The sequence below is a fragment of the Ochotona princeps genome, chromosome 28 (assembly GCF_030435755.1).
Source record: "Ochotona princeps isolate mOchPri1 chromosome 28, mOchPri1.hap1, whole genome shotgun sequence".
Classification (NCBI taxonomy): domain Eukaryota; kingdom Metazoa; phylum Chordata; class Mammalia; order Lagomorpha; family Ochotonidae; genus Ochotona; species Ochotona princeps.
In genome coordinates, this window is record NC_080859.1 from 2,370,081 (window position 1) to 2,393,994 (window position 23,914).

General features: G+C 45.6%; 2 protein-coding genes across 5 annotated transcripts in view; both read left to right on the forward strand.

Annotated features, from left to right (window-relative positions):
• Nucleotides 1-9,892, forward strand: part of ZFYVE16 (zinc finger FYVE-type containing 16) — a 36,783-nt gene extending 26,891 nt beyond the window's left edge. For all 4 annotated transcript variants that reach the window (XM_058656242.1, XM_058656240.1, XM_058656243.1 and 1 more), the window contains 5 exons: nucleotides 458-538; nucleotides 5,388-5,550; nucleotides 6,264-6,369; nucleotides 8,145-8,312; nucleotides 9,516-9,892. In XM_058656242.1, coding sequence (XP_058512225.1) covers nucleotides 458-538; nucleotides 5,388-5,550; nucleotides 6,264-6,369; nucleotides 8,145-8,312; nucleotides 9,516-9,674 — 677 coding nt within the window. In that variant the 3' untranslated portion in view covers nucleotides 9,675-9,892. The remainder of the gene's footprint in view (nucleotides 1-457; nucleotides 539-5,387; nucleotides 5,551-6,263; nucleotides 6,370-8,144; nucleotides 8,313-9,515) is intronic.
• Nucleotides 1-23,914, forward strand: part of FAM151B (family with sequence similarity 151 member B) — a 42,646-nt gene that overhangs the window by 15,987 nt on the left and 2,745 nt on the right. The window contains exons 2-5 of the mRNA XM_012927276.3: nucleotides 15,492-15,581; nucleotides 17,546-17,671; nucleotides 18,955-19,120; nucleotides 22,672-22,889. Of these exons, the coding sequence (XP_012782730.2) occupies nucleotides 15,492-15,581; nucleotides 17,546-17,671; nucleotides 18,955-19,120; nucleotides 22,672-22,889 (600 nt within the window). The remainder of the gene's footprint in view (nucleotides 1-15,491; nucleotides 15,582-17,545; nucleotides 17,672-18,954; nucleotides 19,121-22,671; nucleotides 22,890-23,914) is intronic.

Below are 23,914 nucleotides of genomic sequence, written 5' to 3' on the forward strand. Positions count from 1 at the left end.
TGGCTCAGCTCCAGCCGTTGGAGTCACTTGGGGAGTGAGTCAGCAGATGGAAGATCTTCCTCTCTGTCTCTCCTCCTCTCTGTATATCTGCCTTTCCAATAAAGATAAATAAATCTTTTTTTAAAATTTACCTGTTTTTGTTGGAAAAGCAGATTTACAGAAATCATGATAAACAGATTTTCCATCCACTAGTTCATTCCTGTAATGGCTGCATTGCCAGGGCTGAGCCAGTAGGCCAAGAGCTCATTCCAGAAGGCAGGGGCCCGAGGGCTTTCCTGAGCACCCAACCAGGCACTGGAGCAGAGGTGGAGCAGCCAGGACTCAAACCAGCATTCCTGTGGGAAGCTGGAGTTTCAGGCGGTTGTTTTGCCAGCTATGATACAATGCTGCCCCCACACTTTCCATATTTGACCAACATAAAAATTACAACATAAGTAATTATTTATTTCATTATCAGTGACAGGTGCAAGTTTTGTGGTATTCAATGGAGCACTGAAAACATCTTCAGGATTTCTTGCTAAGTCCAGCATCGTTGAAGGTATGAGTTTCATTGTTAAGATTGTTTCAATATAAACTTGTAATATTTCAACAAAATTTTTGATACTTTACTAAGTTATAAAGCACCGCACCAGAAACAAATGATATAACCACCCAGCCTGAGAACTGGCATTATTTGTGTGTATTTATTGCATGAGATTGGAATCCAGTGATGTTTTTCTGCATTTGAGTGAGGGTTCATCCAACTTCGGTGACTGGATAGTCCCTTTTTTGCAGGAATCTTTAGTCTCATATGGACAGGAACGTGATTGGTATTTGAATCTACTTATACCTCCTGCTTTCCCCAGGAGTTAGCTAATAGACTGACTACTGTTTTGTCATTCTCTTGCTTTAATTTTTCTGACTCTGTAAACAGATACACCCTCATCACATGTGCATTATTAAGGATATTTGTAGAAGTGATCTTACTCACATAGTCATAATCGTATGGAGCTTGGTTTTTCATGTAACATGTTTCTAAAATCGTGTGTGTGGTGTTGTGTAGAGCTGTAGCTTATCTCATGATGGTGAACTTTCTGTTACCGACAGGGGTGCTAGTAACATTCTTATTTGAGTTCATGTTGTTTGCCCATTTTTGTATTAGGTTATAACTTTTTCTGACTGATTTAAGTTATATGGTTTCATGTACTGTAGATTTACTTACCCTTTCATAGTTTTACAGTGTCTTTTTAAAAATATATTCATTTTTATTTATTTGAAATGGCAAAGTCCATGAGAGATAGAAACAGAGATCTCTTCTGTTTGTAGATTTACTTCCCAAATGCCGCTCAAGTCTGCTCTTCCACATGGGTGGCAGCTACTGGATTTTTGGAGCCATTACCTGTTGCCTTCCAGGGTGTGCGTCACCAGGAATGTGGGGTGAGGGACAGGATCTGAATCCAAACACTGCAATGTGCGATGTGGTCCTGCCACGCAGCGCTTAAACCACTGCACCCAACACCTGCCCTTCCTGGTGTCCTTTTAAACTGAAGTTCTTAATTTTAATACAGTGTACTTTATTCATTTTTTATGGTTAATGTTTTTAAAGAAGTTTTCTATTCTACTATTAGAAGAATACCCCCTCTGTGTTTTTTCCTGAAGAATAAAAGTTTTACGTTTTACACTTGAGTACTAAATCTGTTTGGAGTGTGTGTCTGTGTGTTGGATGGGTAGGGACCCAGTGACATTTCTGTGTGTGTTGGATGGGTAGGGACCCAGTGACATTTCTCTGTGTGTTGGATGGGTAGGGACCCAGTGACATTTCTCTGTCTTGCAGTAGGGGCTCGTTTAGCATCAGTGGTGGAAAAGACCCTTTCTCCCGGTGACCTTGATGTCACGTATTACATCCTGTTTGCACAGGAATCTCTTCTTGCCTCTGTGTTTTAGCTTTTATTATTTTGACCATTATGTTTAACCTCGCACAGGTACCATACCATCTTACTTATTTGTTTTGAATTTAGCTTTTATTGTGGAACCATCAAACACATACAAAAATAAAAACAATTAAAAAAACATAATGGAGCCTTCATTTGCCTTCACAGTGATCAGTCCTTATACCTCTGTTTTCAACTCATTGGCCTATTTTTATGGTATTACATCATTTCTAAATATTTCAATATGTAGCTCTGAGAATACCATTTCAGAAATAATTCCAATATTATTATCAACCAAAGTATTTTATCAGTAATTCCTGTTTATGAGGTGTATATAGTATGCATTCTTCTCCCATTGTTTCACTTAAAAAATGTTGTACTTGAATTCAAACTATAGCCTTTTCTTTTAAACTTAAATTTTCCTATTAATTTTAGGATCAACTTACAGGATTTACACCAAATCCATGGGAATTGTTTTCAAGATTGCATAAAATCTTTGGCTTAATTTTATGAAAATTGCAATTTTTTTCCATCTTAAATATTCTTACCCTCTGTTTAGATCACTTTTAATGTATTTAAATAACACTTTAGGCTTTAAAAAATTTAAGTGTTATTTATTTTCATATTCCTATATCTTGTATGTTTTATTGCTGGTTAAATTGTATCTTTTGAGAATTTTTAACTGTGCTGGCAAATAGAAATATGGGTATTTTATTTTATAGCTATCAGCATTGCTAAACTCTAGTAATTTATTCATAGATTCCTTTAGATTTTTGGTTTAGCTAGTTATATAATTATAATTTTGCCTTTCTCATTGCAGTTTTTATGTTTTTCATTATTTCTCTTGGAGATTGGGTGGAGCTTTTTATATAAAAGAAGCAGTGCTTATGAACATTTCTGTCCAGATAGATGTTTGTCAGTCCCTTTTTTGAAAAAGCAGTGCACTCCATGATTCACTTCTGTGTCCATATCTGTTCTGATGTGAGCATGTGAGATTCCCCACTCATTACCTGTAATCCTTACACTTTGGTTAGGTCTTGGTGTTGGGATGCCTTGTTGGTGGTTTTGACATGGCTGCAGCTTTCCCAACCTGCTTGTTTCTCGGATGTGTGTTAGCAGAGTTGTTTGTTTTCAGTTTGTTCAGCATTTTTGCCATTTTGAGGATAGGAGTGTTGACTTCTAAGTTCTTTACATACTATAGTCTTTTGTGAAGCAGTTCTGATGGATTTAACGTGGCTGAACATGTCTTTGTTCCTTTCTCATGGTTGAAAATGAGTGTTGTCAGCCACACCATTTTACTTTGAACCTGTTTCAGTATTTAAAGATACTATTTTTATTGTCTGTTGAGTTCCTTTGTTTCTTTTCCATTTTGTTTTTTTAGTTATGGGGATAAAAACATTTACATAAGATCTACTGTAGATAAATTTTTTAAGAGCATGATACGAGTTGTGCACAGGATATCTCTGGAACTCACAGTGGGTGTTATGCACGTGATGAGTTCGCGCCCACTCTCCCTCCCCCAGCTCCTGGCAGCCACCCTTTTGCATTTGATCAAAGCCAGCTCCTGAGTCACCTTGCTGTTCTTGGGGCCACTTAGCCCAGTGTCCTCATGGCCCATGCTGAGTGAGGCCCTGTTACCTGTTCCTCTAGCCCCTGAGAGCCTGGTGTTAATTGTTGGGATAAGTACCCAGAAGTAGGATTCCACGTCACATGGTAGTTATAGTATTAACATTTGAAGGAACTTTCACTGTTTCTCATGAAAGATTAGCAGTAATTCTGTTTGTTCTCATGTGTTTAATGTACCTTTTTCCTCATTCTGTTTTGAGGAAATCCGATTATCTTTTGTTTTATCTGCGGTGTACCTAGGTGTGATTGTCTGCATTTGTTGAGCTTCTTGAATATGTGTAAGGGGTCTTCAGAAAGCTGATGGAAAAGAAGTGTTATGAATAAGCTATGCATGGATTGCAAAGATTTTTACATAAAAATAAAATGATCCTTTGATTTTTCTGTGGGTATTTTTTAATTGCCATCTTATGTTAATATTTTTTCATTGAACTTGGGAAATGTTTCACCAGTTTTCCATCTCCAAATATCTTTTCTCTTTTGGGACTTGGAATGTATATGTGTGGTGTTGTTTTATATTGTTCTATCAGTTATTGATGCTTTAATAATTTTTCTTCGGTCTTTTTCTTTACGACTGTAGTATTGGGTTATTTCTGTTGGTCTACATTTGCTTTCTCTGATTTTATTATTTTCCATCTTAAAACTATTAAGCATATTCATTAAGGTTTTAATTTCTGTTAGATTCAGTTTTCAGTTCTAGAATTTCTTTTTGTTTGTTTTCCAGATTCTGTTTCTACGTTAGCATTTATTGTGTGCCTACTCATGTAATCCATGTTTGCTTTTTCATTATCTGAATGTGTTCCTTTGGGGCCTGTGCACGTATTTGACATAGGTTTGGTACAATATTTGTACTCAGCCATTTTGGGATTGGTTTAGTAGCCTGTGGGGTTGGTCACATGTTTCTGCACGTATGGCAGTTCTTGATTGTGTGCATTGTTAATATGCTTTAGGGATTTCAGATTTTTTTTTTCTGAAGAAAGTTTATGCTGTATTAGGCATGTTCATCATCAGTTACATTGTGCCTGCGTAGACTCGACTTTTCATTTTGCAAAGATGGGCCTGTAAGGGCCCCTTAACTTGACAAGGCTCGGTCTCCAAATATGTTTTGTTTGTAGATTTTTTTTTTTTAATGGTGTGTTTTGTTTTGAAGGCAGAGTGACAAAGAAGAAGAGGGACTCGTGTTGTGGCAGCACGGGTTAACGCACCGTGGCCGCTGGCCTCCATGTGACTGCAGCCACTTTGTTCTGTGTTGGACTCCCTTGACCCTTTCCCAACCCCCCTTTTTAAAAATTTTTATATTGATGTTTACATAGTTGATCAGGGTGGGAAGTGTGAGTGTTAGGGGAAAGAGGGTGAGAACATTGTTTCCAAATTGTCTTTTTCTTCCTCCTGTATCTTGGGGCATGGGGGAAGATAAGGGGAGAAGTTCCTAACCTTTTAACTCTGAGTTGTCAGTCCAGTAAGGGTTTGTAGGGTTAGCAGGTCACCTTGAGGAGAGTGCCAGTGCCAGCCAGAGCCCTTGGGTAGTTGTGGGTTCAGCTGTTGAGGTTTGAATGTAGTGTTGAGGTTTTCAACATGGAGATTGTACTTATTGAACCTCTGTGAATTTGCTTATCACAAAAGGGTTCCCTTACCACCAGCTGTTCGATCACAGTCAAAGCAGATATTCACCTTGTTCAACTTTAAAGGAAAAAAAGCTTTGTGGTATCTTTCTCCTATATTCTAATGGAAAATTACCATGGGGATGAAAAACAAGTGATTTATCTTGAACAGAACATATTCTGATAGTGTATTTTATGGCTTAGTCATGCAGACTGATATTTGGTAAATGTGAAATGTGACTCTCGTTTGTAGATGGCTTGATGGTACAGATAACCCCAGAGACCATGGATGCCTTGCGGCTAGCTCTGCGGGAGCAGAAGGACTTTAAGATCACGTGTGGGAAAGCTGATGCCTCAGACCTGAGAGAGTATGTGGATATCTGCTGGGTAGATTCTGAAGAAAGAGGAAACCAAGGGTAGGAAGTCCTTTGTTACTAATGCGTGATGCACTGATGGCAGGGAGGATGACAAAGACCACTCTGTGAAGGAAATAAGAATTGTTTTGTTCGTGTAAACACCTGCACTCTAACTGCAACTCATTTCTTGAAGCTTGTGCCTAAACTGCCCCATGAGTGTCTCCTTGGCCAGGCAGCTAGACACTGTCAAAGGGCGGTCAGCGAGGGAAGGGGCCATGATGAAGCACCTCAGGGGAAGGCAGGAGACTGCGCCTTATGACACCTGACTTTGCTGAGTAAGAGTCGCTGTGATTTGATGGCACCCCTGTGGGTGTACAGGATCATGTTATAGTATGTAGAGGCCTTGCCGGTTAGCACTGCCCCTGTCCCCTTGTCAGTTCCCTGTTGCATTCTTTCTTGGGAATTAGCTAAGGGTGCATAGGAGGGGAAAAAACGGCTAATGTTGAATTCTGCAGGGAAAATTTTAAATTCATGAGACAGCCTTTCCATCAGACACTTCAAGGTATTTTAACAAGGTCTAAAAAAGGCCTCATAACAAGGAGATAGCTGATAGAATCAATCAATATGTGCTGGTTTTTAGAAATTGCGCTATCTTGTGGTTTTAAACTGGAACTTCCGTAATTGTTTTCTCCTCATTCCATCTGTGCAAGTCAATAAATCATTTCATACAAAGCAGCCTGATACTAACAGTTGTATTAATGTTTATTCTGTAGTGTTATCAGTTCAGTGGATGGAATATCATTACAAGGATTTCCAAGTGAAAAAATAAAATTGGAAGCCGATTTTGACACTGATGAGAAGATTGTCAAGTGTACTGAGGTATCTATCTGAGGGGGAGTGTGTTCCTCTCCCTTACATGCTGGGTTTGGATATGGGTGTTGATATTTTAAAGGTTTATTCACTTGAAAGAGCAGTGGGAGTGTGTGAAGGGGTCTGGGAAGAGACAGATCTTCCCTCCACTGGCTCATGCCCCGAGTACCTGCGATGACCAGAGCTGGCCCTAGGTCCAGACAGGAGCCTGGAACTTCAAGCAGATTTCCCGTAGGGGTGACAGATACTGAAGTCCTTGGGCCCTCGTCTGCTGCACAGAAGCCTTGGTGGGGAGCTGGGTGAGAAGCAGGGCAGCTGGGACTTGAACTCATGCTCAGGTAGGGGATTGGATACCCCAAGCACCAGCTTAACCCACTGACCACAAGGCCTGCTCTGTTTACCATGCTGGGTTCTGTGCACTTGGAGACACTCACGTTTCCATGGCAGACTGTTCTCATGCTGCATTCGCGCAGCCTGATTTCAGGCTGTTGTGCTGCTGTCTGCCTGCTGGGAGTCGCACCTGTCCTGGGAGTCGTCCTGTACTATGTTACTTGCTGATATTCATTTTCTTTGTGTTTTATAAAAACAAATATTTTATTGGCATTAATTTATAATAATTTACCTATGGAAGTTAATTGTATATGTTCCATTTAAAAAAAGAGAGAGGATTTGAAATTGTGGTTCTGCATACTCCCGATCCCTAGTTTAAAGTTTGCACTGTGTAACTTTCTCATTCTTTCTCTCTGGTCAAGAAAGCAGCAGCATCACATTCTGTGTATGCTTTGTAATTTGTACATGTGCAAAATAGAAACCATAGAGAATGCAGAAAATGCAGAACATTCTTTCTTTAAGTTTTTTTTTTTTTTTTTAATTGAAAGGCAGATTTACAGAGAGAAGGAGAGACAGAGTGAACCATTCACTGATTCATTCCCCAAGTGGTCACAACAGCTGGAGCTGAACCATTCCGAAGCCACAGGCCGGGAACTTCTTCCAAGTCTCCCACACAGGTGTAGGGTCCCAAGGCTTTGGGCCATCCTCTTACATTTCTGCAAGCTATAAGCAGGGAACTGGATGGGAAGTGGACCTCATATAGGATCCTGGCACTTAAAGTGGGTGGATTAGCCAATGGAGCCATTACACAGGCCCTGTAGAACATTCTTATTTTGTTAGATCTTAATGTTATACAGATGTCCTAACTAGATGAACTGATACCTTTCTCTAAACTGAATTACCAAGACTTTCAAATCTGCAAGTTAATTGTACGGTAAAAATAGCTGAGCCAGTGCTGGCACGATGGCTCAGCTGACTAATTGTCTACCTCCAATTGCAGGATTTTGTCTGGGCACCTGTTCATGTCCTGGCTGCTCCACTTCTGGTCCAGCTCCCTGCTTGTGGCCTGAGAAAGCAGTCAAGGACATCCCAAGGCCTCAGGACCCTGTACCAGTGTGGGAGACCCAGAAGAAGCTCCTGGCTTCTGGTTTTGGATTGGTACAGCTCTGACTGTTATATACATTTGGGGAGTGAGCCAGTGAGTGGAAGATCTGTATCTCCTTCTCTCTGTAAATCGGCCTTTCCAATAAAAATAAATAAATCTCTTTTTAAAAAGTTAATTTTAAGTGTTTTTTTTTTAATAGATCAGGCTATATATACATAGAATTCTCTCAGCTAATGATTTTCTTGGAACTAAGAGAATTTTATTAAAGTTGAATTTAAGTAGCAGTTGTATTTTTTAAAGTTATATTTAATATTAATTATGACTTGTTTCCTAATTAAATACATTTCAGGTATTCTACTTCCTAAAGGGCCAGGATACATCTATTTCATCCACTCATTACCAGTTTGCCAAAGAAATCGCCATGGCGTGCAGTGCTGCACTGTGCCCACATTTGAAAACTCTCAAGAGTAACTGGATAAATAAGATTGGACTCAGAGTTTCCATCGATGTTGACATGGTAAGACATGTTGTGTGATGTGGTTTTCAAATGAAGGTAGCGTACATTAAAAGGATGGGAATTTTCCCCCTGACCTTTTGTTTGGGGTGTAGGAGGAAAACGCGTGTGCATTGAGCATCAGCTGTGTGTCCCATGCTTCACGCATGCCATCCTGGTAACTGCACACAGAGTCAGCAAGCGCGTTTTCTGAAAGGCCCATCAATAGTTCTGGCATCATTGACTGGCCTGCTCTGTTGTCCTGTGGCAACGGCCACTGAGGGCTGTGAACACATGGCGTGGCTGTGTTGCAGTGAGCTCTCCTACCCAGCAGGGTGGGATCTGCTCACAGCATGCTCTGCTCCATACCGGTCCTGCCCAAGGGACTAGACCCTGTATTTACATGATAGAAATTCTAGAAAGTATGAAAGTGAAATTTTCAAATTTGATTACTGCTTCTGGCCTTCGTCTGCTCCTGAGGTACAGTGTTTTTTGTTTTTTGTTTTCACTTTTAATTCATTGAATTCTTTATTTCCAGGGGATAAAAATGTAGTGATTTTTTTTGTTGTTTTGTTTTTACAATATTTATTTATTTATTTGAAAGGTAAAGTTACAGAAAGAGAGAGAGGTCTTTCATCCTCTGGTTCACTCCCATCAGCCTCATCAGTCAGGCCTGGGTAAAGCTGAAGCCAGGAGCCAGGAGCTTCTCCTAGCTCTCCCACTCGGGTGCAGGGGCCCTGCTGCTTTCCTAAGTAGAATCTATCAGTTTTTATAAAAATATTTCAAGTATCAGGCCTAGCGGCTAAAGTCCTCGCCTTGAACGCTCCAGGATCCCATATGGGCGCCGGTTCTAATCCCGGCAGCTCCACTTCCCATCCAGCTCCCTGCTTGTGGCCTGGGAAAGCAGTCGAGGACGGCCCAGTACATTGGGACATTGCACCCACGTGGGAGACCCGGAAGAGGTTCCAGGTTCCCGGCTTCGGATCGGCACGCACCGGCCCGTTGCGGTCACTTGGGAAGTGAATCATTGGACAGAAGATCTTCCTCTCTGTCTCTCCTCCTCTCTGTATATCTGACTTTGTAATAAAAATAAAATCTTTAAAAAAAAAAAAGAATAAAAAAATATTTCAAATGTTTCGTGAACATGCTTAAACTGGATTTCTAAAATATCTGTACTTTGTGTTTGCTTGCTGAGGTTATCTTACAGGTGTCTTCCCTTTTTTCCAGGTTGAGTTCCAGGCAGGGTCTGAAGGCCAGATTCTGCCACAGCAGTACCTGAATGATCTTGACAGCGCCCTCATCCCTGTCATCCACGGGGGCACCGCCAGCTCCAGCGTGCCCTTAGAAATGGAACTGGTGTTCTTCATTCTAGAGCACCTCTTTTAGTCAGGGGATGTGTCCGATTATGTACTGTTAACTGATTTGTTAACCCTAACTGTAGCACTAAAACGGAAATGCCACAAACACTAAAAGCCAGTACGTTCACTGTTTGAAACACACATGCTTTGCTTTTTAGGCAGCCATGATCTTAAAACATTAGCACAATATTTAAATATCTGAACGTTTAAGGGAGCCGCAGTTTGGAGCTTTACTAAAAAGACAAGATTTTGTTTTACCTGCAAGACATCTGTAGCATTTGCTGTTATTTCCACGCTAAGCCAAAGCATCTGCACTGAGGCGTAGCTCCTCCAGCCGGGAAGGATCTGAATACAGGCGCTGTACAAATGTTGCCTGTGAGAGGCATCTGTGCTGTGTGCTGTCAGGTGGGCACTGCCCTCCACGGTCTGTCAGTGTCCTCCAGTGGGCACACCAGGTGGGAGAGCTCAGAGCTCTCCGAATAAAGCTGGTAACTTATTTGTATAACTGTAGTGGAGACCTACCTCCATGATTAGAAAAACTGTTGAGATGAAAATCAGAAGATTGCCTTTTTTCTCCTCAAATTATTTTATATATATATATAATATATCATTTTCCTGATTAAATGGGTATTCTTAAAATAAGTGTGGGTGCTTCGAGATTTTGTGCTTCTATATTTAAGTATATTGTTTTTATAGCAAGGACATATGGTTTGGTATATATTTTATAAGTCCTTCATAATTTATAAATAGTGGATATTTTTGTATCACGTTATTTTTCCTTGTTTTCTTCCAAAGCATACTGCTTCTGAGAGGAACCAATGACAGGCCGAGCGACCCTCGATGCAGTCATGGTGTAGCAATAAATGCAGCCTGGAACAGGTTCTTTGTTGTTTTTTTTTTTAACTTTCATATTAATCCTTAGAAATTTCCTGATAATCCTGAATAATTTCATTGACACTAATAAGTATAAACTTTAAGGAACTTTTTCATACTTTAAATTCTTTATATGGTGGTTATTTTTATAACAGGCTATTATATTACCACAAGTACATTCTATATATTTGAAACATATAAAGCTTTCTTCTTGAAATAGCAAAAAAAAAAAAAAAAGAAAGAAAAAAAAGCTTCAGGGGACAGGGTGGGCAGAAGGGAGAAAGACAAGGCAAAGGGCAAATATCCTGTCATTTGAGGTATTTAAGTGTAATCAGTTTGATGCTTTTTCTTACATGAAATATGCTTTTGTATCAAAAACACTCATTGTGTATCTCAAGAAAAAGAAACTACACTAAAATGTCTGGCTTTAAGAAAAATACTAAAGAAGCATCTCAGCCCAAAGAGTGGGTTCTAACGCGGGATCTCTGTGTCAGGCTGGGAAAGACGTGAGAGCGTGTGCTCGCGGGTGACCCACACCTGAAGAACCAGCCAAAGATGCAGACTGAGGGAGAGCATCAGGCTTCCGGAAACAGCTCCCTTACATCATAGACAGGATCAAACGTGGCGTGTTCAAAGATAACATGTTATATAACCTATGAAATTTACTGAAATGGTGTAAGATAAAAATGATTGCAAACCAACCTTTCTCTGTATATGGTGTGTGTTTATTTGGCAGTGGAAGCAATGCACAGTGGAGGTCATGGAACTTACTTTAGAACAGCTAGGTGATGGAAGGCTCTTCCGTAACAGGTAGCTTGGGGATTTGTTTCCTGAAAGTCTTCAATTCAGAGACAGTGGGGATGGAGTCCTCCTAGTAGGTGTGCTGCCCATTTCTGAGCGCACCTGTCACTTAGTGCAGTCCTGGCCTTCCCACTGCTACCTGAGGGTTCAGTGAAGGGTGAAGGAATAGAACAGCTCTTGGTACTGAATCTATGCCCATCTGTTTTTCATCTTACGCTTTTAGTATTACTCTTTGTCTGAATTTTGAAATATGAAGTATTTAGGGAACTATCTGACAGTCTGTGTGTTTGTTATACAGAGCACTCCCCTAGGCTTCACTGGTTAAGGATGAATAAAATAGTCTTTTGTATTTTGACACCAAGTGTGTGGAGCAGCAGTGTGTGATGGCTGCCGCACACATGGGGACCTGGTGGGCAGACAGTATTGAGCTGGGATACCCCTGCCCTCAGGATTCATAGTAGTGGGCATTACATTTGTCTGAGCAAGAGGTCTGTAAATCTGGTGCTGGCAGAGTTGGTAAATCTGCCATCTGCAATGCCAGCTTCCCATATAGGTACCAGTTCAAATCCTGGCTGCCCCACTTCAGATTCAGCTCCCTGTTAATGGCCTGGGAAAGCCGCAGAAATTGGCTCAAATGCCTGGGCCCCTGCACCCACATGGTCGGGAAGACACTCCTGGCTCCTGGCTTTGGACAGGCCCAGCCCCAGCTACTGTGGCCATTTGAGGAATGATCCAGCAGGTAGAATTGATCTTTCTCTTTTCTCCCTCTTCCATCCTCCCTCTCCCCTCCCTCCCTCTTTATCTTTGTAACTCTGCCTTTCAAATAAATGAATAAATCTTTAAAATTTTTTTGAAATTTTGTTAAGTATATAATCTTGTAGAAAGACAGTTTTTTGTAAAGATTTATTTTTATCAGAAAGACAGATTTACATAGAGAAGGAAAGATAGAGAAAAATCATCCAACCACTGGTTCACTCCTTAAATGGTCACAATGGCTGGAGTGAGTCAACCTGAAGCCAGGCACCAGGAGCCTCTTCAGGTCTCCCACGCAGGTGCAGGGTCCCAAGGCTTTGGGCCGTCCTTGACTGCTTTCCCAGGGCACAGGCAGGAAGCCGACAGGAAGCGGGGTCACCGGACCAGAACCGGCACCCACATAGGATCCCAGCACATGGAAAATGAGGACCCTAGCCACTAGGCCACTGTGCCAGGCAGTTTTCTTTTTAAGGAAATTTAAGTTTGTCTTTGTTTTCTGAATAGTTCACCCTTTAATAGTGTGATTGTGACATTTCAGCTGCCTAAATTATAGTATTTCCTATATAAAGAACAGTTTTTACTTTGCAGTGGCAATCATAGCTTTAATGTGATTCACATTTTATTGTCTTGAAATAAAACGAACTTCCATCCCAGCCTAGGTTTTAGTTTTTTTGTGAACTTAAAATAATGCTTTGTGTAATATGTACATGAATTCAAAACTCAAAATGAGTATTAAAATTTGAATTTTGCTTCCCACCGTGTGTGTATTGCCCATATGCTCCTCAATCCCCACAGGCAATCCTTTAAAAAAAGTTAGATCTGAATTTTTCCATGGGTTAGGTGCAGCAACAAAACAAAAAGGCTGCTTTCCTTCCCTCATCTTTTCCAAATACAGAAGTGATATTAGTATATTAACAGTGCAGTAGCTCTCTCCAACTCACTCCACTGAGCTTGAACCAGCATCCGTATGGGACACCGGTGCTGCATGCCGAGGCTTAGCGAGCTGTGCCACTGTGGCGGCCCCCAGGAGCATTATTGTCTGACACAGTTTTATGACTAAGATACTGGATACGGTTATTTTTGCTTGAGCTGTATTTTAAAACTTCATTTTCCCATCATACATTAAGCCCTTGGTCTAGATGTGTTTTCTATCACCCGACACATTGGTACTTCTCCTGCATCAAATTTTTAGTAGTTTTCAGCCCCATTTCCAATGTTCTGTTTTGGTTTTTTTGTTTGTAAAGACACATGAGTTAAAGTTAATCCCTCTTGGGAAGCATTTTCTGCAATAAGCATTGATAAAATCGTTTATAGCTGTTAGTTATTTAAAAAGATGGTAGAGTTCTAGTTCATAGGATATTACGATATTATTACGCGCTGCTAATTCCCACAACCTGGTTCTTTACCATGAGCTGAAACACACAAGACGCAACGAGGCATCTTAGGAGGTTTATTCCAACGGGGCAGGAACAGGGTAGAGGTGGTGAAGATCAGGAAAGAAGGGGAGAGAGGAGAGAGAAAGGGAGAGACCAGAGAGCGGGCCGCACCTGGGCGGGGGGGTGCTTTTTGTCTGCCAAGTATAGGGGGTGGGGATTGGGAGGGATTGAGGCCAGGCCCCCAGGGGATTTGCGCCTGCAGGTGAATGCCTAGGGATGATTGGCGAGTGGGTGGAGTTGGGGAGGGGGCTGGAAGATTGGGGTGGGATTCTCAGGTGGAATGTCAGGTTACATCTGATTGGTGGATGGCTGGACCGGCGCGAACTTCATGAGCTGTGAGGAAGAAGGAATGGCGCCGGGTCCAGGGAGGGATATTGGAATAACTCCTTACAATAGCATTTTATGATGTTACAAATGACCGAAGGGATTCTAATTTAATCTCTTTCTCATGAATCGCTGCATGTAACACAGGTGGGTTGGTTTGCAAGACAAAATGGTGGCCCGCAGAGAGGCATCCCGCAGCACTCACCCCTGGGCTGTGGCCTCCACTCTGGACGGTGACATGGGGGATGTTACTGCCCAGTACACCTTGCAAGACTGGCTCCTCTGGCTGCAGCTCCCCCATTCTCTGGGTGGATCTCCGGGGATCTTGTGAGAATCACCCCTCCTGCTTGGAGAGCCCCAGCTTCCTAACTTCTGAAAGCTGCCTAGTGTGCTATATGCGGCAACCAATACTAAGTGATCAATACAGATACCCATGTGTCCTTGAGCAGTTTCAGGTAAAAATTGGTTAAACTGATCAACTGCTCCTAAGCAATTATAATTTTTTTTTCACACTTAAAGATTCCTTGCCACAAGTAGTATATGCTGAGTGCAGAGAATGCCAAGAGGAAAAGTAGTCGTCCTCTCTGCACGCACAAAGACACCCTTGGAGAAATTATTTCTGGAAATTGCTTGCTAGGCTGTTGAGATGTATGTTCCTTTAAAAGAACAACCAGAAGTGATGAAATCTCTTAACAATGTGAGATTTTAAGGCAACAGAGATTGGGTCTTTGGATAAGCTTAGGCCGTTAGGGTGCGACCCTCGCTATTGTGCCCTGGCGGCCTTACAAGCAGAGGGCACACGCAGACAGCAGACACCAGTGCTCTTGTCACCGCAGGAAAACAAACTTCAAAACTATAAGAGACAAGAAAATTACAATAGACTTCTGAAATCCAGCCATCTCAGATGACCTAATGCGACACAGATTGGATTTAAAAAAAAAAAAAAAAAAAGCTAAATTATGAGCTGTCTAAGAAGCACGCATCATGGCACTGAAGAACCTGAATGTTTTTTGCCGTTTGTGATTCCGCCTTAATGGCTTGGCTGGGGGCTGTGTGAACTCCAGGCCTGATAGCCTACGTGACACCCGGCAGGACACCTGGCAGGTCACGTAGGCAGACCACTCCTCAGGAAGGAGGTAAGATCCACCGCCCTATACCTCATCGATTTGTACTTTTTGAAAGTTGCTTGTTTCAAGCCCACCAATAGAAGCCTGCTAAATCATGACTGTATAATTAATAGCCTGAAATGTATAAGAACTGGGGGGCTTGGGCTCTCTCACTGGGTCGCGCCCGCGGTTTGCCTTTCCTGCCGATCCTGCAGCGGCTGCCCCTCCCCCGCTCAGCCATGCTGGGCTGGGGGAGGTGGCTGGGAGACCTTAGTTAACCTGAATAAACCACCTTTATGCCTTAGCTCCGACTTCAGACTTGATGATTATCTGGGGATTTCAAAATCTAGCACAACAGCACAACCAAAGGGTGCCCTGTAAACTGTTATACACACCAGGAAACCGGGACTGGCCAAGGCACCCTTCCCGAGACAGGCTGCCCCTAGGGCGTGGTCAGCTGTGGCAGGCCCCGCCCCTTCCGGCTCCGCGCTGCGCACGCACGCGCAGGTGAGTGGCTTCTCCCTAGCTTCCTCCCGGGGACCTGGTGCTGAGGGAGAGGTCGGGTGATCTCGCCCTCCCAGCCCAGTGCGCGCCTGCGCAGATGGCCGGCGTCCGTCGTCATGACAGCACCCGGAGGTTCTGGTGAGCGCGTGGGCCGGTCAGGAATCCTCTCAGGTCTCCGCGAGGGCCTGGTTGGCGGCCCGCCCTGGCTGAGGGGCTCCCCGCAACCCCGCCGCCCCGCCGTGGGCTCCCCTGAGGGCCGGGCTTCCCTGAGAACCGGGCTCCCCGCCGCCCTGTCACCCCGCCGTGGGCTCCCTGAGGGCCGGGCTCCCCTGAGAACCGGGCTCCCCGCCGCCCCGCCGTGGGCTCCCTGAGGGCCGGGCGGGCGGCTCCTTGCCACCCCGTCACCCCGTTCCCTGAGGGCCAGGCTCCCCTCCGCCCCACCGTGGGCTCCCCGGAAGGCCGGCCGGGCGCGCCCTCGTCCTTCCGCGTCCCCAGCCAAGGGGTGCGTGAGGTGAGGCTGGGGCTGCAGTTCTCCCGCTAGTCCTTCTTGGCGCGTCGTTGGTAGTCACTTGGGGAAGCTGCAGGGAGTCTGTGGTTGCCCAAGGCGTGGACAGTCTAATTTGGAGTGGACACAGTGGTGTGTTTCTGGGGTCTGGGCGCCGCTGCTGGGATCTGCACGTGGTGTGTGTGTGGGAGAGGGGGCACCGCTGCTGGGATCTGAACGTGGTGGGGCGGGGGCGAGGGTCTCGGGACGTTTGTCCGCCTTGTTGCAAACACCAGAGTGTGTGTCCACACCGCCTTTTCTGGATGCACTCGCTCCTCTGAAAGCTCTTCGGTCGTTTTCAGTTCTCCCCAGGCAGCCTGGTCAGTCTGATTAAGGAGCGAAATGTGCCATTTGGGCTTCCAGAGTCCGGGAGTTACTGTCCCCACTGCGCCCCTCGGGGTTTGTGTGGGGAGGGGGCTCAGGGCTGCAGACCCCCTGTCCGAGTGATGCTGCCATGGTGGGAATAGGGCATCCACGTGTGTGAAAACCCACGGAGTGCAACCTCCAGAGGGGATTCTCGTGTGTAAGTTGTGGATTTTTGTTAGCAGTTGTGACAGTGGCGGCTGCTCGCGTCAGGAGACAGGCGCACAAGTGCTGGTGTTAAAGGGAGGGAGAGCAGAGGAAGGGGCCGGGCGCCTAGTAGTCACAGCCCACGTGGGCATTGAGCTGATAGTCTAAGATTCATCCCCCATCCCCAGAAAGTGGGCACACCCTTAGGAGGCTGTGTGCTGGGTTTGGGGAGTGAAATAGTAGATGGAAGAGTCTCTGTCTGCTTCTTGCTCTGTAACCCTTTCAAATGAATAAATCTTTAAAAACAATTCACAAGTGCTGGTGGGGAGCCCTCCTGCGCAGTTGGTAGGAACTCAAGCACAGCCATGTGGAAACCATTGTGGATGTGCCTTAGGAAACCAGAGACAGGGCTGCAGAAACACCTGGCAGACCCCTGCTGGGGAGATCTGAGAAAGCAAGGAAGTCTGTGGCAGAAAGACATGTGTCCTTGCACCATTCCCAAGGTCAACAGATGGATGAAAAGATGACCCAAATGTACTCTGTGGCCACGATCCAGTGTTACTCATCCACCTGCAGCAACAGGGATGAACCTGTAGGACGTTATCAGATACCACACGTGATAAACTGAGAAAGTCCATCTCACAGGGTGGGAGACCAGGATCCTGGAAGTGTGTATGGGGCAGGGATTGAGGGAAGAAGGGGAGGAGGATGGTTGAATGGTACAGGAGGAGTGGGAGAGGAGAATGAACTTCCTGGGCTTCATAGCTCGGGGCTGCTGTGCTTGGCAAGCATCTGTGTGTTTCAGTCACTGCTATAGGCATTTTGCGTGTTTTAACAAAGGATTGAGAAATGGAGGGATGAGTAGGCCAGTTACCCTAAACTGATGGTTACACATTGTATTCAGGTACTGAGACAGCACACTGTATCCCATGAACAGGCTGAATGGCTAAGTTACTAAGTGTCAGAGTTGGCTTTTTTTTTTTTTTAACAAAATGCTTACACTTCTTTAACGGTATTTTTTTTTTTTCATACAAACCTGTTATTTTAGGGTCTTGGAGTGAAAATATCCTGCAGTATTTCCTGCGAAGGAAGGAGATTGCAGCAGAAGATGGTGCGGAGGTCACATGGTATCATGCAGCTAACCGCAAGGCACAGCTGGAGGAGGCACTGGGCAGTAAGTCAGGGCGGCCCCTGGCACTGGGCTCTGGGTGAGGGGCTCGTGGCAGCCCCTTTTGGATAGTCAGGTACAAGACAGGAAGTCCAAGGATAAATCTTGAGCTGGCACAGACATTAAAATGCTTTTATAAAGTGAAAAGTTGTATTAAAGGAAGAAATTTCTTATTTTCTCAGTGCAGTTTGCCCTTTAATGCCTCATCTAAAACCCTAACATATAATTAAATTGTCCTGATGATTTGAATAAGGTATTTTAGAATTAAGGTTGCCCGTTTTGCATGTGTTTGTGCCTTAGTTGGTAGCATCGCAAATATCCGTTGAGTGGTTAATGTTTACAGTGGATGATCTGGGGCAGGATTTATACCTGAGCTGCCAAGCAAGGCCTCAGGTCCCTCAGGGGTCTGCAGTGTCCTTCCTATCCAGGTGGATATGAGGGCAGTGTGTCTCCTGTGCAGGGCCTAAGGATGGGGCGGGACTGTGGCAGGAGTGGCCTAGCCCACGTGATTCCCACAGTCCCTCCTTGGCACCCTACACCATTATGCCCTGGTCTGTGGTTGTGGAAAAGCTGTGACTGGCTGCTCTGTGCCGCTGCAAACAAAGACCACTGTCCTGACAGTGAGTCCCTGCTGCCTAAGGCAGAGTCCGGTGTCAGCTCACTGTAGGGATGCTGGTGTGGGACAGGAGTGCTGGAGAACAAGAGGGGCTTCTGAGTGTGTGCAGTGAGCCCCGAGAACATCAGGGCCCAGCGCTGTCCCCATGACAAGCCACCACCCTGAGCAGAGGGCGGGGTGACATTGGGACCCAGTGGCTGAACATTGCAGCAGGTGGAAGATGGGCCTCGGGCTCCTCCTGGATGCTTTCCTGCCTTGTCATCTGAAGTCCTTAAAAGCCGCTGAGCTTAGGACACAAGAAAAGGATTTCCCGTGAAGATTCAAACAGGAGCAATAAATGCGCACCATTTCTAACTAGAGGCATGAGAAGATAAAAATGCCATTTTTTATTCCCAGGAAATGTCAACAGATGCTTATTGAACCTCCCCACCACCCCATAACTGCACCTTTGCCAGTAATGTAACACCGTTTAGCTCAGGAGAGGTCCTTGGCTTCTGGGTATACCCATGTGCTCTCCTGGGGAAAACAAGGACAGGTAGAAGGCCCTGGCTGAGGGCCTCGCCGTGGTTGTTGGCATGCCCTGTCTCCTTCCTCAGAAGGAGGTGGGCAAGGGCATGCCTGCAGTTCTGGCCCTGGCTCTCGGGCACTTGCTGAAGTCCCTCCCTGTGCACAGGTGCTGTTCTCATGCTTGAGGCCGATGTCCTCTTGGCCAGCGAGGGGCCAAGCCACGGACAGCCGGTCATGGCCCATCCTCCTGAGACCAGCAGTGACATTTCCCTCCAGCAGTGGCTCGCGGAGGTGGTGAAAAGCAGTAAAGGCATCAAGCTGGATTTCAAGAGGTACCTATGCATTTTCTGGTTCTTACAGAACAACCTGGGGGAGAGTGGTGCCTCTGGCCACGCCTGACAGCCTCGCTCTGCAGTATGTCCAAACGAAAATGGAGTTGCAGACTGTGTTATGCGTCAGGAACAGACCCAAGCCCCACTGCATCTTTTGCTGTTGTTGTTTTTCGGGGGCACCTTGAAGTGAAACTTAATTTTTTTAAAAGAAATATTTATTAGTTTATTTGAAAGTCAGAGTTACAGAAGGAGAGGGAGAGAGAGAGAGATATTTCATCTGCTGATTCATTCCTCAGATGGCCCCGTTGGCCAGGACTCGGCCAGGCTGACGCTAGGAGCTTTTTCCAGGTGCCCCATGAACTTGGGACATCTTGTGATGCTTTTCCCAGGCTAATATCAGGGAGCTGGGTCAGAGGGAGCAAGTGGCTCCCAAATGGGATGCTGGTGTTGCAGGTGGCAGCCTCACTCATTGTACCACAATGCTCACCCCTAAGTTAAATTTAGTTTGTTCCTTTTGTTAAAATGTGGCCTTGGAGTTGAGAATATTTTGTGAGGTAGTTGATGCACATCTGATTCAGTGTACATAATCGTAAAAGAAGTTACTTGCAATTCTTCAATAACCAGAGTTAAAAATAATAGTATTTTAAAGACATTGATAATGAAGAGCAAAGTTAATATCAGATCTTTTGCAGGTTTGATAAATGTAAAAATGATAGGTGATGCAAGGAGTATAGCAATCCCAGAAAGGCGTCTGCTGACAGGGAGGAAGCCTGCCTCATCTCTGGGTGACCTACTTTTTTGTTTTTTTAAAGATTTATTTTATTTTTATTGCAAAGTCAGATACACAGAGAGGAAGATCTTCCACCTGATGATTCACTCCCCAAGTGACCATAGTGGCCAGTGCTGCGCTGATCTGAAGCCGGGAGCCAGGAACTTCCTCCAGGTCTCCTATGTGGGTGCAGGGTCCCAAGGCTTTGGGCCATCCTTGACTGCTTTCCCAGGCCACAAGCAGGGAGCTGGATGGGAAGTGGGGAGCCAGGATTAGAACTGGGATTCTGGCTCGTTCAAGGCGAGGACTTTAACCACTAGGCTACTGCACCAGGCCTGGGTGACCTACTTAAAAAATGTTTTAAACATTATTTCTGAGAGAGAGAGACATAAAGACAGAGAAGTTTCCCATGTGCTGATTGTCTGTGGTGACCAGGGCTAGGCTAGCTCTGGAAGCTGGGAGATGAGTCGAGCCTGGTGATGCAGTCAGCACTCCTGCCTCCCAGGGTCCGGGATGAGCAGGAAGTGTGAGGATCAGGAGCCTGAGCCAGGACTCGAACTCCAGGGTGCCATGTGAGCATGGGAACTGCCAAGCTAAATGCGCACCCCCTAGCAGAGGACGGCCCAAGTGCTTGGGCCCCTGCACTCACACAGGAGACCTGAAAAGAAGCTCCTGGCTTCTGGCTGTAACCTGGCCCAGCTCTTCCCATGAGGGTGTCTAGGGAGTGAACCAGCAGATGGAAATTCTTTCTCTCTTTTTCTGTAAGTTTTTCAAATAAATGATTAATAAAATTTAAAAAGGAAATAGGTAAGGATTTAGAAATCTTGTACAATTACTAAGATGACTGTAACCATTTGTTGAAGGGCTCAGTAAGCCCCATTGTTTAGTGAATATGGAGAATCCAGAGGTGCTAGGGTTTGGGTTGACCAGGATTTGCAAATAATAGCTTACAATCAGAAAGCATTTTGGTGCTCAGCGGGTAAAGTTTGTTTCAATCATGCACCAGAGGATGGGGGCTGAGCTCTGACAACAGAGCCAGAAGCACGTCTTGGGCCTCGGGGGCCAGTCCAGCATACCCATGCCATGACATAAAACATTTGAGCTCTGGTGCTTGGTGATTTAAAGGTTTAGGCCTCCTGGCCCTTCCACGTGCTCTACTGTTTGTGTTACCCCTGGAATTTTTTGTGGTAGAGTCAGAAAACCCCTTCAGCTCCCACAAGAGAGCTAAGTCACTGAAAGAGATTTTGCTCATTCTTTTTTTGAAGATTTATTTGAAAGGCAGATTTTACAGGGAAGGAAATACAAAGTCTTCCATCCACTGGTTCACTCCCCAGATGTCCACAATGGCCAGAGCTGAGCTGACTGAAAGCTGGGAGCCAGGTGCTTCTTCCAGGTCTCCCACGCAGGTACACTGACCCAGTATTTGAACCATCCTTTCTGCATCCAAAGCCATAAGCAGAGAGTTGGGTTGAAAGTGGAGCAGCCAGCACGTGAACCAGTTCCCGTATGGGATACTGGCACCACAGGGTGGAGGATTAGCCTGCTGTACCACTGCACAGCCCACCCTGTGTGAATATCATAAATCATATTTGAAAAGGAGAGAATGTCTGAACCCCTGCAGTGTGTCAGATGCCATTCTAAGCATCGTAGGAGAACCGTCTGGCTCGCATGGCAGTGCTGGACACACACCATGGCTCCTTTGCTCTTTGCCCAGCTGAGCAGGAGGCCTTTGTGATCTGCTTGTGGTCATCACATGGTTGAAGGTGGAGGCCCTCGGCCTGCTGGAACCCAACTCCGGTTTTCCAGAAAGGATTCCGATTTCTTCAGTCCAAGAAGTAAGGCATTCATGAGCCTCTATGATGGTGACTTTTAAAAATGTCTGCAGACCACCGGCAAGCCTGTCTCCTGGGCTTGAATTGAGGCCTGTGTTCATTTCTGAGAAAGTTGGCTCACAGTGAATACTGTGATGGGAAGCCACAGATCCCCAAGGCAGATTGCAGAGAGAACATTTAGCACCCTCTCACCTCCAAGTACTTCTCTCCACCCCTTTTGGCCTTCCCCATGCAAGTAGAGACCCTGCTTGCTGACCACATCATTTGCTGGATTATGTTTACTAGTGAGCAAGGGTATTGTGCAACTCCACCATTGGAGATCAGCTCTCACCCCGACCTGCAGCCGCATCCTTCCTGTCAAATTCCAAGCAGTCTTCTCCTCTGACTCCAACTGTTGCTTTTCCTTTCTGGAAAACCGGAGTTGGGTACCAGAAACTAGTATGTGAGCTCCAGGTGTTCCTGCTTGTTCTTTCCAAGTCTGTGGTGTCAGCCAGAGCTAATGTGGTCAGTGCAGGCAGTTGGCTGCTGCTGATGCACGTTAACTGATACAGGCTTGTCTCTAGTGTTTGGAAAAGGAACCTGTAGGAATGTGAAAAGATTTAGGGGACTATTGTAATTGTGAACTTCACAGGCAGTTTCAGAAGGGTGCGTGTGGGTACTAAACAAGAATTCTAGAGGGAGAGTCTGTGCCTTCAGGGTCTTGAGTGACTGATCAACGTGGGCTGGCCGCAGCAGTATGTGTGTTTCCTGTGCTGTCAATCAGACATTCCCTGAGATGTGAGTGTTCGTTCATGTGAAGGCAGTTTCAGACCTCACCTTGGTTCCCTGGCGGTGATGTCGCTCACATATGGGCAGAACACCAACTGCACCCTCATGGCCGAGAGCCACACCCCGAGACTGGGTTCAGGTACCGTGTTGCACAGTTGTGTTGTACGTCGGATGTGTTTCAGCCTGGCAGCCGTGGCCCCATCCATGGTGCTCCTGAAGGAGGTGGAGGAGCAGCTGCAGCGGCCCGTGTGGATCAATGCCGACGTGCTCGCAGGGCCCAATGGAGCACATCCGGCAGTGCAGGCAGGGCCGTTCATAGACACCGTGACGTCCTTCTTCCCGGATGTGACCCTGTCTCTGGGCTGGACCACCGGATGGCACGCTGAGAAGCCCAACGAAGGTGATGGTTCCCACACAGTATTCCCCTGTTTCACATGCATGGCCTCCTTAACAGAGAATCCAAGCCCCACTCAGCCTCAGAGCTAGTGAGCCCCCCGGCCCCCACGGGGAATGTGGGGCAGGCTGCTTCTGTCAGATGAGGGGTGCAGATGTGGTAATAAAGGCTGGTCAAGTGATGTGAGCTGGAAGTGAGAGTGGCTGAAGAGTGCTGCCCCTGCCCGTGAAAGGGCCTTGAATTGGACGGCTGGATTCCTGGGGCTTCCTCGCACTCCCTGCCTACATCTGCTGCCTGCTGCACTGCCCACCATTTCTTCACACACCCCTAAGCAGTGGGTTCCCGTCTAGAGCCAAAAGGCAGACCAGTGCTGAAGGACTTGTGTAGAATGTTGGAGCCTGCGGAGACGCTGGCCTCTTCTGTGCTGTGTCCTGGGCATTCATTTTTATGCATTTACTTTTCCTGTTTTTACATGGAGAGTGCTTTTGGTTCGTTTTGTTTTTAAATTTGAGAGGCAGAGAGCCTGGTTCTCTCCCTACATGTCCCTGAGTGCAGCTGAGAGCTCCCATCTGCCTCTGGAATCAACAGCTGCCCGCCCTTCCAGGGGCACATGAGCAGGGGTGGGAGCCAGGAACCACGCAGGTGCTATGCCCAGGCACCGCCGTGGGAGGTGCAAGAGTCGGTGCTCAGAGCAGCCCGCTCTAGGTGTGCCGTTCACTGCCCACGGCTCTAGGGAGGGTGGTAGTTGGGCTGTGTGCCTCTAGGCCGAGAAACAGGAAAGTAGTAGTATTTACACTGCTTTGGCTTTCTAATCATTTTACTCATGTCATTAATGAACAAAAATATAATTTTAAATCTTTGAAGAAGATAAACTGGAAACTTATTTTTTTAAAAAAAAACATGTATTTATTTGAAAAGCACAGTTATAGGGAGAGAGAAGAGAGATCTTCCTTCTGCTGGCTTGCTCCCAAATGGCCAGAGCGGCCAAAGTGGAATGCACTCAGGAGCTTCATCCTGGTCTCCCACGTGGG